The sequence below is a fragment of the Nansenia antarctica genome (genome assembly GCF_963989245.1).
Source record: "Nansenia antarctica genome assembly, chromosome: 4".
Taxonomy (NCBI): domain Eukaryota; kingdom Metazoa; phylum Chordata; class Actinopteri; order Argentiniformes; family Microstomatidae; genus Nansenia; species Nansenia antarctica.
In genome coordinates, this window is record NC_137689.1 from 41,115,048 (window position 1) to 41,127,288 (window position 12,241).

The following is a 12,241-nucleotide window of genomic DNA, read 5'->3' on the forward strand; positions in this document are numbered from 1 at the left end:
CAGAGAGACAAATAAACATCTTGCATCTTGAGTATGAAGATTGGAATACTGAAACACAGCTTTGTTGGTATCATCTGTGTGTTATCACAGATTTTGTACAATGTTAATGGCAGACTAGAGTATTATAATGGCAGACTAGAGTATTATAATGGCAGACTAGAGTATTATAATGGCAGACTAGAGTATTATTCCTTATTTTAGGACGACTGGAGATGAAAACAGAAAGTGGTGATGGTTTGAAGGATAGTCTTACATTCCCTGATCAGCTACCATTTATTATGGCCATTTAGCACAGTTTCAGAGCTCAAATCCCATATCCAGATAGTCATGAGTATACCTTGGTGTATGTGTATGCTAACTGCTAACTTGTGTTTTGTGTGTATGTTCAGCTGGAGTACTTCATGATTCAGTGCTTGAAGCAGAAGGCAAAAGAGAGACCGGAAAAGAGGCGGGGCAACAAGCTGAATGAGCCCCGCCCCCCTCACCTGGAACAGCCAGGTGAGACTCTTTCATATGATATCCTCCAGGTGAGACTCTTTCATATGATATCCTCCAGGTGAGACTGTCATATGTGACAGGGTTTGATGAAAAGGTCCGCAAGTCTGGCAACGTAATGTTTCAGTTTGTTCCTGATTATGAAGATTAGAATTGCCAATACAATGACAATGACAAATACCTGAAGTGCTGGTGACTCACATCAAGGTGTCATCTCTCAGAACATCTCATCTCGTCATTCTGTAACACAAATTTCAGGTCAGAGGTGTGGACACTTCTCTAGTGTAGGCTTGCATGCTTTCCATAGACTCTCAGTGTACTGTACTTGTTAAAGTCATCCTGTACTGTAAGAAGTAGGCTAGTGAAATCATTTCAATCCACAGTATTATTCTACAGCAAATCTACAAATTTGATTTGTCATAACACTTTTAAAATGTTTTGGTTTAGTTTTTTTTTCCAGTATTCAAATGTCTGGTCTTAAAAATATCGAGTATTTTTAGCTCATGAGTTTATTTTAGAATCGTGTTCACATTGGAGTACAATGTCTCAAAAAGGAATAAAGGTGTTCTTTGGTCAAGGGGTCAGTCAAAGATCATAACAAAAAGGAGCACCAAAACATTCTCCAAATTCAAAGGAGGCTCTCTGACAAAGGCTGACCATGGCTGGCCAAAAGGAGTATTGTACACGGCAAAACAATACAGGCAATTAAAAGGACCAAAGTGTTGAATTAGAGGAATGCTTTGGTCCTCTGTTTTGTTATTGGCCATGACAAAGACAATTTGAGTTTATATATGTCGCTTGATCACTATGCTTCAATAAAAGCTCCCTTTTGTGAGCAATAAACAGCAAGTGAGCGTTTTCTTTCTTAAAGAGATAGTTTACTGTTTTACTTTTGCACCATCATTGAATTGTGAAGCGCCACCGCATCAACGCATTCATGATGGCATATTTCATTTTCATTTCTTAAATGATGATGCAGCCCAAACGTTAAACTTTTTGGAACAACATTGGAATAATATGAGGTGCTGGTGTACACACGGCAGTGGCCATTAGTTTAGTTTAACTAACAAATGCGACCAAATACGAGTTTGACACATACAGAAATGAAGCTATAGATATATGAAGATATATGTAGGCTGAACATACGCAGCTACATTTAGTCACTACTGTGTTTGATGATCTCTGACACAGTGATGGAGGGCTAAAAGCACTGACAGAGGGAGTGAGTGGCTGGCTGTGCTGGTGCCTGGCCAACTCTATTGAACTCTCTTTACTGTGCACTTCACATTCAATATGAAGTGCATCGATTTCCTGGACGGCCCAGTTTTCTAGGCCAAATCTGAATGGTCATAAAATAATAATGAGGTGCATAGAGGTGCAGCCACGGTTTGAGCATGAATAGGATTCTAATGGGACAGTGATTTACATACATATGCTCTCTTTCTTTACCTCCTTCTCTATTGTTTACCTTCAACGTCATAACGCTTGCTTTCTCCTCATCCCTCTTTCCCACACTCCCAGCTCCTAAATTGTGAGGATCGTACTGTTCTCCTGCGAGTGCTTCTCTTCTTTCTTATCACTTCTTCACAGCCCTCGATTTATCTCTCTACCTTTTTGCCTTTTGCTTTCTCCTGGTGTCACCCCCCCCCCCCCCTCCCCCGCAACACACACCATTTAATCCCCCCAATCCCATTCTGGTTCTCTCCTCCGTTCCAGCTCGTCTCCCTCCTATCCGAGTGGAGGAGTCCAGCTTCTCTCAGGACCTGCAGTGGCTGCTGGAGAGGGGGGTGCAGTTCGCTGACGTGGCCTTCTACGCCGGGGACTCTGGGAAGGAGCTGGGCTGGGCCCACGCGGCCGTGCTGTGTGCCGTCAGCCCCTACTTCAGACAGCTCCTACTGGGGCCCAAGGCTCGGGAGAGGCCCATCTCCCGCTGCGCCTGCCGGGGGGAGCGGGACGGAGGCCCCCCCCACTCCTCCCTGCTCTCCACCTGGGACGGGGCCGGCAAGGACGGGGCTCCCAGGCCGGACGGGCACCTGGCTGGACGCCTGTCCCGTCTGGTGGTGAAGGACCCGCTCCTGTGTCTGTGCCTGTGGGAGACGCTCATGTTCTTGTACAGAGGTAAGCTACTGGTTCAAGTGCTTTTTGAATAACATCAGGTCAAAGTCTTTCAGGACAGCAAACGCCCGATTATCGGATGGCTCTAAAGATTATCCTACAAGATTATCCTGTGGTGTGAGGTGTGTTAAGAGTCCATTTCTCCCGATAATCTGCTCTGAAAATGGTCGGGGCCGACGATCGTAAGTATTAAACGTGTTCAATATTTACGATCAAAAGTCCTCTTGTGTGTGGGCAAAACTGACAACTCGCGAATCCGATTGTGATGTGGAATGGAATGTAGCCAATCAAGAAGCGAGCTGACTGACGCGTTTTCTTCTTTTCGTTCTTCAGCACTTTATTTGCCCTGTCGCAACATGGCTGCCTCGTACAGGTCAGTCAGGGTACTACTACCCTGATCACATGAGATTTCTGGCTTGGGGGACGTGATTCTAGACTGTCGTAGGACAGATCTTTATGTATGTGGTGTGCTCTATTGGGAATATCGGATTACACCACACACAATACGATCAAAACTGTTCAATCCATGATTTTTTATCTCCATGTGTGATAAAACATATATATTTTATTTATTTATTTTATATATATTTTATTTTTATATTTTATATATATATATTTTAATATATATTTTTATCTCTCTCAGATAAAAAATCTGTTAAGATTTAGAAAATCTTTATGTGTGTAGCAGGCTTTATTCAAATGTAGTTCTGCCTCACACATGACCTAGTGTTTATCACATGACCTAGTGTTTATCACACATGACCTAGTGTTTATCACATGACCTAGTGTTTATCACATGAGCTAGTGTTTATCACATGACTTAGTGTTTATCACATGACCTAGTGTTTATCACATGACCTAGTGTTTATCACATGACCTAGTGTTTATCACACATGACCTTGTGTTTATCACATGGCCTAGTGTTTATCACACATGACCTAATGTTTATCACACATGACCTAGTGTTTGTCGCATGACCTAGTGTTTATCACATGACCTAGTGTTTATCACATGACCTAGTGTTTATCACATGGCCTAGTGTTTATCACATGACCTAGTGTTTATCACATGACCTAGTGTTTATCACATGGCCTAGTGTTTATCACATGACCTGGTGTTTATCACACATGACCTTGTGTTTATCACATGAGCTAGAATTTATCACACATGACCTAGTGTTTATCACATGGCCTAGTGTTTATCACATGAGCTAGTGTTTATCACACATGACCTGGGCCATATTCCACAAAGCTCGATAAAGTTCTAAGCCTCGATAAAGTTCTTAGCCTCGGAAATGTTAGCTTGCGTTCGGTGCCATCAATGTGGCTCAAATAATTCGCTGCTTGGTTGAGCTCCTTCTGAGTCAGATATAATTAGCCTGGTCCCGACCAGGCTAAAACACAGGCTATAGTCATCCGTGCGTCAAAAAAGGCTCACAGGCGGAAACTAAACCCTGAACGAAAGTTCCTCATGTGTCTTTTAGGAAATATTAGTTCCCACTTCACATGAGATAGATAGATTAGATAGTTTGACTGTGTGATAGATAGATAATTTGATATTTTGAAAGTGTGATCGATCGATAGATAGTTTGATTGTGTGATAGATAACTTGATATTTTGAAAGTGTGATAGATAGATAAAGAAAAGAGTGTAAAAAAAAAAAGAAGTAATTGTCTCAACTTGCATTGCCGTCATGACAGCGGTCTCGCTGGCGTAGTGGTTAAGGCTGCGGACTCAAGTTCCAAAGGTTGCGAGTTCGAGACTTGACTAAGTCATTCATTTTTTTTTTTTTTACATTTAACCGAAGATTTCATGCAAAGGTTTCAAACACCATTGTAATCGTGTCAGTTCTTGTAAATTAGCATGCACCATAATTTTATAGCCTACAATACTTTTTTAGATGAGATTTTAGATTAGATTCAGACAACGAAATGCAGTAAAAAGTGCGTCTGTAGAGGGATTCGAACCACTGATATAAAATGACGAATAAATCCTATGGCAGCAGTCAATACCACTAGGCCATTGTGGCGATATGATGGTTTGTAGCCTGCTGCGGATATCACCACAGTAGTAATATTCATTTATTAAAATATGAACATATAACAATAACTGGGGCTAGTATGACCTACGCATTTAATCGGTCAGCAATTTCTTGCCAAACCATTTCCCTCGCCTTGTTAATTGCGGCAGTATTGCACTATTTTACATCTTATTTTTCCGTTTTCATAAAAATCAATAATTCGGAATGCTGCGCAAATGTAGTACCCCTGCAGAGTGGAGTATCTTCATTTCGACAGATCGACACTTCAGGGCTTTTTATGTCTGCGTGCACGCGCCCATATCGAAGATTTGTAAGCCTGTCTTCTGTGAACACTGATGACACAAGGCTGATCCTCATTCGAGGAATCACCTGAGGCTTGAATACCAATCTCGAGGTCCCTGAGCGCCGCATTTAAAAATATCGCCGCTATATTAAGCCACCGTTAGTGGAATATGGCCCTGGGCCCTATTCCACGAAGCTCGATAAAGTTCTAAGCCTCGATAAAGTTTTAAGCCTCGAAAATGTTAGCTTGCGTTCGGTGCCATCAATGTGGCTCAAATAATTCGCTGCTTGGTTGAGCTCCTTCTGAGTCAGATATAACTAGCCTGGTCGCGACCAGGCTAAAACACAGGCTATAGTGAGACGCGCGTCGAAAAAGGCTCACAGGCGGAAACTACATCCCGAACGACAGTTCCTCCCTAGAAAATATTAGTTCCCACTTCACACGAGATAGATAGATTAGATAGTTTGACTGTGTGATAGATAGATAATTTGATATTTTGAAAGTGTGATCGATCGATAGATAGTTTGATTGTGTGATAGATAACTTGATATTTTGAAAGTGTGATAGATAGATCGATATATCAATAAAGAAAAGAGTGTAAAAAAAAAAAGTAATTCTCTCAACTTGCATTGCCGTCATCACAGCGGTCTGGCTGGCGTAGTGGTTAAGGCTGCGGACTCGAGTTCCAAAGGTTGCGAGGTCGAGACTTGACTAAGGCATTATTTTTTATTTTTTTTACATTTAACCGAAGATTTCATGCAAAGGTTTCAAACACCATTGTAATCGTGTCAGTTCTTGTAAATTAGCCTGCACCATAATTTTATAGCCTACATACTTTTTTAGATGAGATTTTAGATTAGATTCAGACAACGAAATGCAGTAAAAAGTGCGCCTGAAGAGGGATTTGAACCACCGATATAAAATGACGAATAAATCCTATGGCAGCGGTCGATACCACTAGGCCATTGTGGCGATATGACGGTTTGTAGCCTGCTGCTGATATCACCACAGTAGTAAATATTCATTTATTAAAATATGAACATATAACAATAACTGGGGCTAGTATGACCTACGCATTTAATCGGTCAGCAATTTCTTGCCAAACCATTTCCCTCGCCTTGTTAATTGCGGCAGTATTGCACTATTTTACATCTTATTTTTCCGTCTTCATAAAAAATCAATAATTCGGAATGCTGCGCAAATGTAGTACCCCTGCAGAGTGGAGTATCTTCATTTCGACAGATCGACTCTTCTGGGCTGCGTATGTCTGCGTGCACGCGCCCATATCGAAGATTTGTAAGCCTGTCTTCTGTGAACACTGATGACACAAGGCTGATCCTCATTCGAGGAATCACCTGAGGCTTGAAATCCAATCTCGAGTTCCCTGAGCGCCGCATTTATTTATAGCGCCGCTATACTGATCCACCTTTAGTGGAATGACCCCCTAGTGTTTATCACATGGCCTAGTGTTTATCACATGACCTAGTGTTTATCACATGGCCTAGTGTTTATCACATGACCTAGTGTTTATCACATGACCTAGTGTTTATCACATGACCTGGTGTTTATCACACATGACCTGGGCCCTATTCCACGAAGCTCGATAAAGTTCTAAGCCTCGATAAAGTTTTAAGCCTCGAAGATGTTAGCTTGCGTTCGGTGCCATCAATGTGGCTCAAATAATTCGCTGCTTGGTTGAGCTCCTTCTGAGTCAGATATAACTAGCCTGGTCGCGACCAGGCTAAAACACAGGCTATAGTGAGACGCGCGTCAAAAAAGGCTCACAGGCGGAAACTAAACCCCGAACGACAGTTCCTCCCTAGGAAATATTAGTTCCCACTTCACACGAGATAGATAGATTAGATAGTTTGACTGTGTGATAGATAGATAATTTGATATTTTGAAAGTGTGATCGATCGATAGATAGTTTGATTGTGTGATAGATAACTTGATATTTTGAAAGTGTGATAGATAGATCGATAGATCAATAAAGAAAAGAGTGTAAAAAAATAAGTAATTGTGTCAACTTGCATTGCTGTCAGCACAGCGGTCTGGCTGGCGTAGTGGTTAAGGCTGCGGACTCGAGTTCCAAAGGTTGCGAGTTCGAGACTTGACTAAGTCTTGCTTTTTTTTTTTTTTTACATTTTACCGAAGATTTCATGCAAAGGTTTCAAACACCATTGTAATCGTGTCAGTTCTTGTAAATTAGCCTGCACCATAATTTTATACATACTTTTTAGATGAGATTTTAGATTAGATTCAGACAACGAAATGCAGTAAAAAGTGCGCCTGAAGAGGGATTTAAACCACCGATATAAAATGACGAATAAATCCTATGGCAGCGGTCGATACCACTAGGCCATTGTGGCGATATGACGGTATGTAGCCTGCTGCTGATATCACCACAGTAGTAAATATTCATTTATTAAAATATGAACATATAACAATAACTGGGGCTAGTATGACCTACGCATTTAATCGGTCAGCAATTTCTTGCCAAACCATTTCCCTCGCCTTGTTAATTGCGGCAGTATTGCACTATTTTACATCTTATTTTTCCGTCTTCATAAAAATAAATAATTCGGAATGCTGCGCAAATGTAGTACCCCTGCAGAGTGGAGTATCTTCATTTCGACAGATCGACTCTTCTGGGCTGCGTATGCCTGCGTGCACGCGCCCATATCGAAGATTTGTAAGCCTGTCTTCTGTGAACACTGATGACACAAGGCTGATCCTCGTTCGAGGAATCACCTGAGGCTTGAATTCCAATCTCGAGTTCCCTGAGCGCCGCATTTATTTATAGCGCCGCTAAACTGATCCACCTTTAGTGGAATGACCCCCTTGTGTTTATCACATGAGCTAGTGTTTATCACACATGACCTAGTGTTTATCACATGGCCTAGTGTTTATCACATGAGCTAGTGTTTATCACACATGACCTAGTGTTTATCACATGGCCTAGTGTTTATCACATGACCTTGTGTTTATCACATGGCCTAGTGTTTATCACATGACCTAGTGTTTATCACATGACCTAGTGTTTATCACATGACCTAGTGTTTATCACATGAGCTAGTGTTTATCACACATGACCTTGTGTTTATCACATGACCTAGTGTTTATCACACATGACCTTGTGTTTATCACATGGCCTAGTGTTTATCACATGACCTAGTGTTTATCACATGAGCTAGTGTTTATCACATGAGCTAGTGTTTATCACATGACCAGGGCCCTATTCCACAAAGCTCGATAAAGTTCTAAGCCTCGATAAAGTTCTAAGCCTCGAAAATGTTAGCTTGCGTTCGGTGCCATCAATGTGGCTCAAATAATTCGCTGCTTGTTTGAGCTCCTTCTGAGTCAGATATAATTAGCCTGGTCCCGACCAGGCTAAAACACAGGCTATAGTCATCCGTGCGTCAAAAAAGGCTCACAGGCGGAAACTAAACCCTGAACGAAAGTTCCTCATGTGTCTTTTAGGAAATATTAGTTCCCACTTCACACGAGATAGATAGATTAGATAGTTTGATTAGATAGTTTGACTGTGTGATAGATAGATAATTTGATATTTTGAAAGTGTGATCGATCGATAGATAGTTTGATTGTGTGATAGATAACTTGATATTTTGAAAGTGTGATAGATAAATCGATAGATCAATAAAGAAAAGAGTGTAAAAAAAAAAAGAAGTAATTGTCTCAACTTGCATTACCGTCATCACAGCGGTCTGGCTGGCGTAGTGGTAAGACTGCGGACTCGAGTTCCAAAGGTTGCGAGTTCGAGACTTGACTAAGCCATTCATTTTATTATTTTTTACATTTAACCGAAGATTTCATGCAAAGGTTTCAAACACCATTGTAATCGTGTCAGTTCTTGTAAATTAGCCTGCACCATAATTTTATAGCCTACAATACTTTTTTAGATGAGATTTTAGATTAGATTCAGACAACGAAATGCAGTAAAAAGTGCCTCTGAAGAGGGATTCGAACCACTGATATAAAATGACGAATAAATCCTATGGCAGCAGTCAATACCACTAGGCCATTGTGGCGATATGACGGTTTGTAGCCTGCTGCGGATATCACCACAGTAGTAATATTCATTTATTAAAATATGAACATATAACAATAACTGGGGCTAGTATGACCTACGCATTTAATCGGTCAGCAATTTCTTGCCAAACCATTTCCCTCGCCTTGTTAATTGCGGCAGTATTGCACTATTTTACATCTTATTTTTCCGTCTTCATAAAAATCAATAATTCGGAATGCTGCGCAAATGTAGTACCCCTGCAGAGTGGAGTATCTTCATTTCGACAGATCGACACTTCAGGGCTTTTTATGTCTGCGTGCACGCGCCCATATCGAAGATTTGTAAGCCTGTCTTCTGTGAACACTGATGACACAAGGCTGATCCTCATTCGAGGAATCACCTGAGGCTTGAATACCAATCTCGAGTTCCCTGAGCGCCGCATTTTATTTATTTATTCCCTGAGCGCCGCTATATTAAGCCACCTTTAGTGGAATATGGCCCTAGTGTTTATCACATGGCCGAGTGTTTATCACACATGACCTAGTGTTTATCACACATGACCTTGTGTTTATCACATGGCCTAGTGTTTATCACATGACCTAGTGTTTATCACACATGACCTAGTGTTTATCACACATGACCTAGTGTTTATCACATGACCTAGTGTTTATCACCAACTTGACATACTGTGTATATTCTGGGCTTGTTTATTTATCAATCAAAGATCAAGGATTTTGACATGGGATCATTTCAAAATCGAATTTGACCGAAATAAATGTGCTGATGGATGTGCAAATGGAACTTATTTTACGTGAAGTGTCAATTATCACTTTCATTAAAAGGATGAAATAAAATAAATACAAATTCAGAATTGGAGGTTAAAAAAATTAGATCACCCAACGATATCCTCTTCTTCTTTGTGGTTTGTCCTGTGTGGAGTGGAGGGATGGCGCATGGCAGCTCTCCATTATGGGGAGTGTTTAATGCACTGCTCAGAATGGCAGGCTGTGGCCAGTTGTGATTCATGGCTGCCTTTTAACATGGATTTGAGCAAGATTGAGTGCTGCTTTACAAGGCCCTGGAGAAACCCCATTACTCCTGGGCTGTGTGTGTGTGTGTGTGTGTGTTTGAGTTTGAACAAGAGAGATTCGGGATGGGGAGGAGAGAGACTACAGAGTGTATGTTTGTGTGTGTGTGTGTGTGTTTGAGAAAGAGTTGGGATGGGTTATGGGGGAAAAGGGAGGTGGTAGAGTATGGTGTGGGCAAGAGGGATTTAGGCAAGTTGTGTGTGTGTATGTGTGTGTGTGTGTGTGTGTGTGTGTGTGTGTGTGTGTGTGTGTGTGAGCGAGTGAGTGAGTGAGAGAGAGAGAAAGAGAGAGAGATAGAGAGAGGGTGGGGAAGAGATAGAGAGAGGGTGGGGGAGGGTGTAAAGAAAGAGAGAGAGAGATAGAAAGATAGAGAAAGAGAGAGAGAGAAAGAGAGAGAGAGATAGAGAGAGGGTGGGGGAGAGATAGAGAGAGGGTGGGGGAGGGTGTAAAGAAAGAGAGGAGAGCAAGGTGGTGTCTGCATGTGCATAACAGAGGGTGTGTGAGAGAGAGAGAGAAAGAGAGGGGGAGAGAGAGAGAGACAGGGGGAGCATGGTGTGTATGTGGTGGTGAATGCCTGAGTATGTGTGTATGCTGTGCAGAATACAAATCCACCTCTCTCTGTAGACGGTATATGATGGCTGTTCCCTCTAGTGTGAACAGTGTATGCAAATACCTTGATTGTAGCATATATATACAGTATGTATATTTAGAGAGATACTGTAAATGTATGTTCGTGGTCTTAGTTGGTACTCTATTGAGTACCTTCATATGAGTGTTCATCTTTATACAGTATGTATGTAAACATGAATCTATAATGACGTTTTATGGATGTTTGTGTACCCTATTGGAATGTTTTATGTTCTCATATACATATGGCATAGCAGTATTGCGTCATACTCCTTTATGGATGTACTGTCACCTCTGGGTGTTATGCAGTTATATAAGAGTACTGTACCATTCGTCTGAGTGTGTAGACTGTTAGCAGTAGCAGGGGCTTTGCCTACGTGACGCTAATGCTTTGCGACTGTGTCTCTGTGCACGCCACGCGCCACGCGCTGCATAACTGAGTTTGTCACAGGGATGCTGTGTATACATAATACTTCTACTTACTGTACAGATATTTACATGATACGGTACATATAATACTTACACTTATACACATAGGGTATACGCATATAGAGACTTTCACATTACTGCCTTTATTGGGTTCATAAGTGAATCGGCTAATCAACTATCCATTCCATATCTAATTCCGACCTTCAGATGACTACAGGTCAACCCACGTTTCCCTGTATATTACATTTTACTATTTACTTTTGTAATACATCCTTCTATTTTACTGTCATATTTTACAATGGTCCTGAACCTCTCTATTTGTCTAATTTCATCCACAATTTCCCCCAAAATTAAATCTTTTATACCTAAGAGTATATGTGACATTACATATGATTCTAATGCTTGACATACATTCTAATGCTTACATTCATTCTAATGCTTTGGGCCTCAGGTCGGGATCTGATGTAATGATCTGACTTTTCTTTCGAAAAATGTGAAGCAATCTCAGCACTTTGTATTTAAGCATAAAGCTTCACAGCTACAAATGAATCCTCTATTCTAGAATGAGGTGTTTATTCTATTCTAGAATGAGGTGTTTTGTGTGCTATTATCCTGTGCTGGGAGTTAAATCAATCTTCCTATCAGCTGAAATACCTCCATTATAAACCTTGAGATGAGCGAATACCCTACCAAATAAATCCTGCGCTAACTCACTGCTTCCTGCAGTGGTCTGTTTACCTGTTTACCTCCTCTGTGATATAAAGGAAGAGCGTACCCAAGGGAAACAACGTGACAGTGACAGTATTTTCTTTCTTTGAAAGTCATAATAACCCATGAGAAATGTTTTTGCTTTCTCTCACTCTACGAAATGTTGTGTGGTGTACAGTATGAGTTTCACTGTGTTTGACACAGCTTCTTATTAAGTACTAACCTTGAATGGACATTCCTAGCACCTTATGAAGTAGCTGTGAATAAAGAGCATAATGAAACTATAGCATAAGGCAGTAGGGCAGGGGCCTCTTATTGCTCTTGTCATAATGTTTATGAGTCTCCATTAATGATTCATAATAATTGTGGCGCTAAGACTGTTTTTAATGTTAATTATTCTGTATTTCTCAGAGTATGTTAATAATA

The 12,241-nt window shown here is 41.0% G+C and overlaps 1 protein-coding gene across 1 annotated transcript in view; it reads left to right on the forward strand.

The window, feature by feature from the left end:
• The window catches only part of rhobtb3 (Rho related BTB domain containing 3), a gene marked incomplete at both ends in the record, with an annotated part of 92,540 nt that overhangs the window by 36,366 nt on the left and 43,933 nt on the right, over positions 1–12,241 (forward strand). The window contains 2 exons of the mRNA XM_080529357.1: positions 390–498; positions 2,212–2,613. Coding sequence (XP_080385483.1) covers positions 390–498; positions 2,212–2,613 — 511 coding nt within the window. The remainder of the gene's footprint in view (positions 1–389; positions 499–2,211; positions 2,614–12,241) is intronic.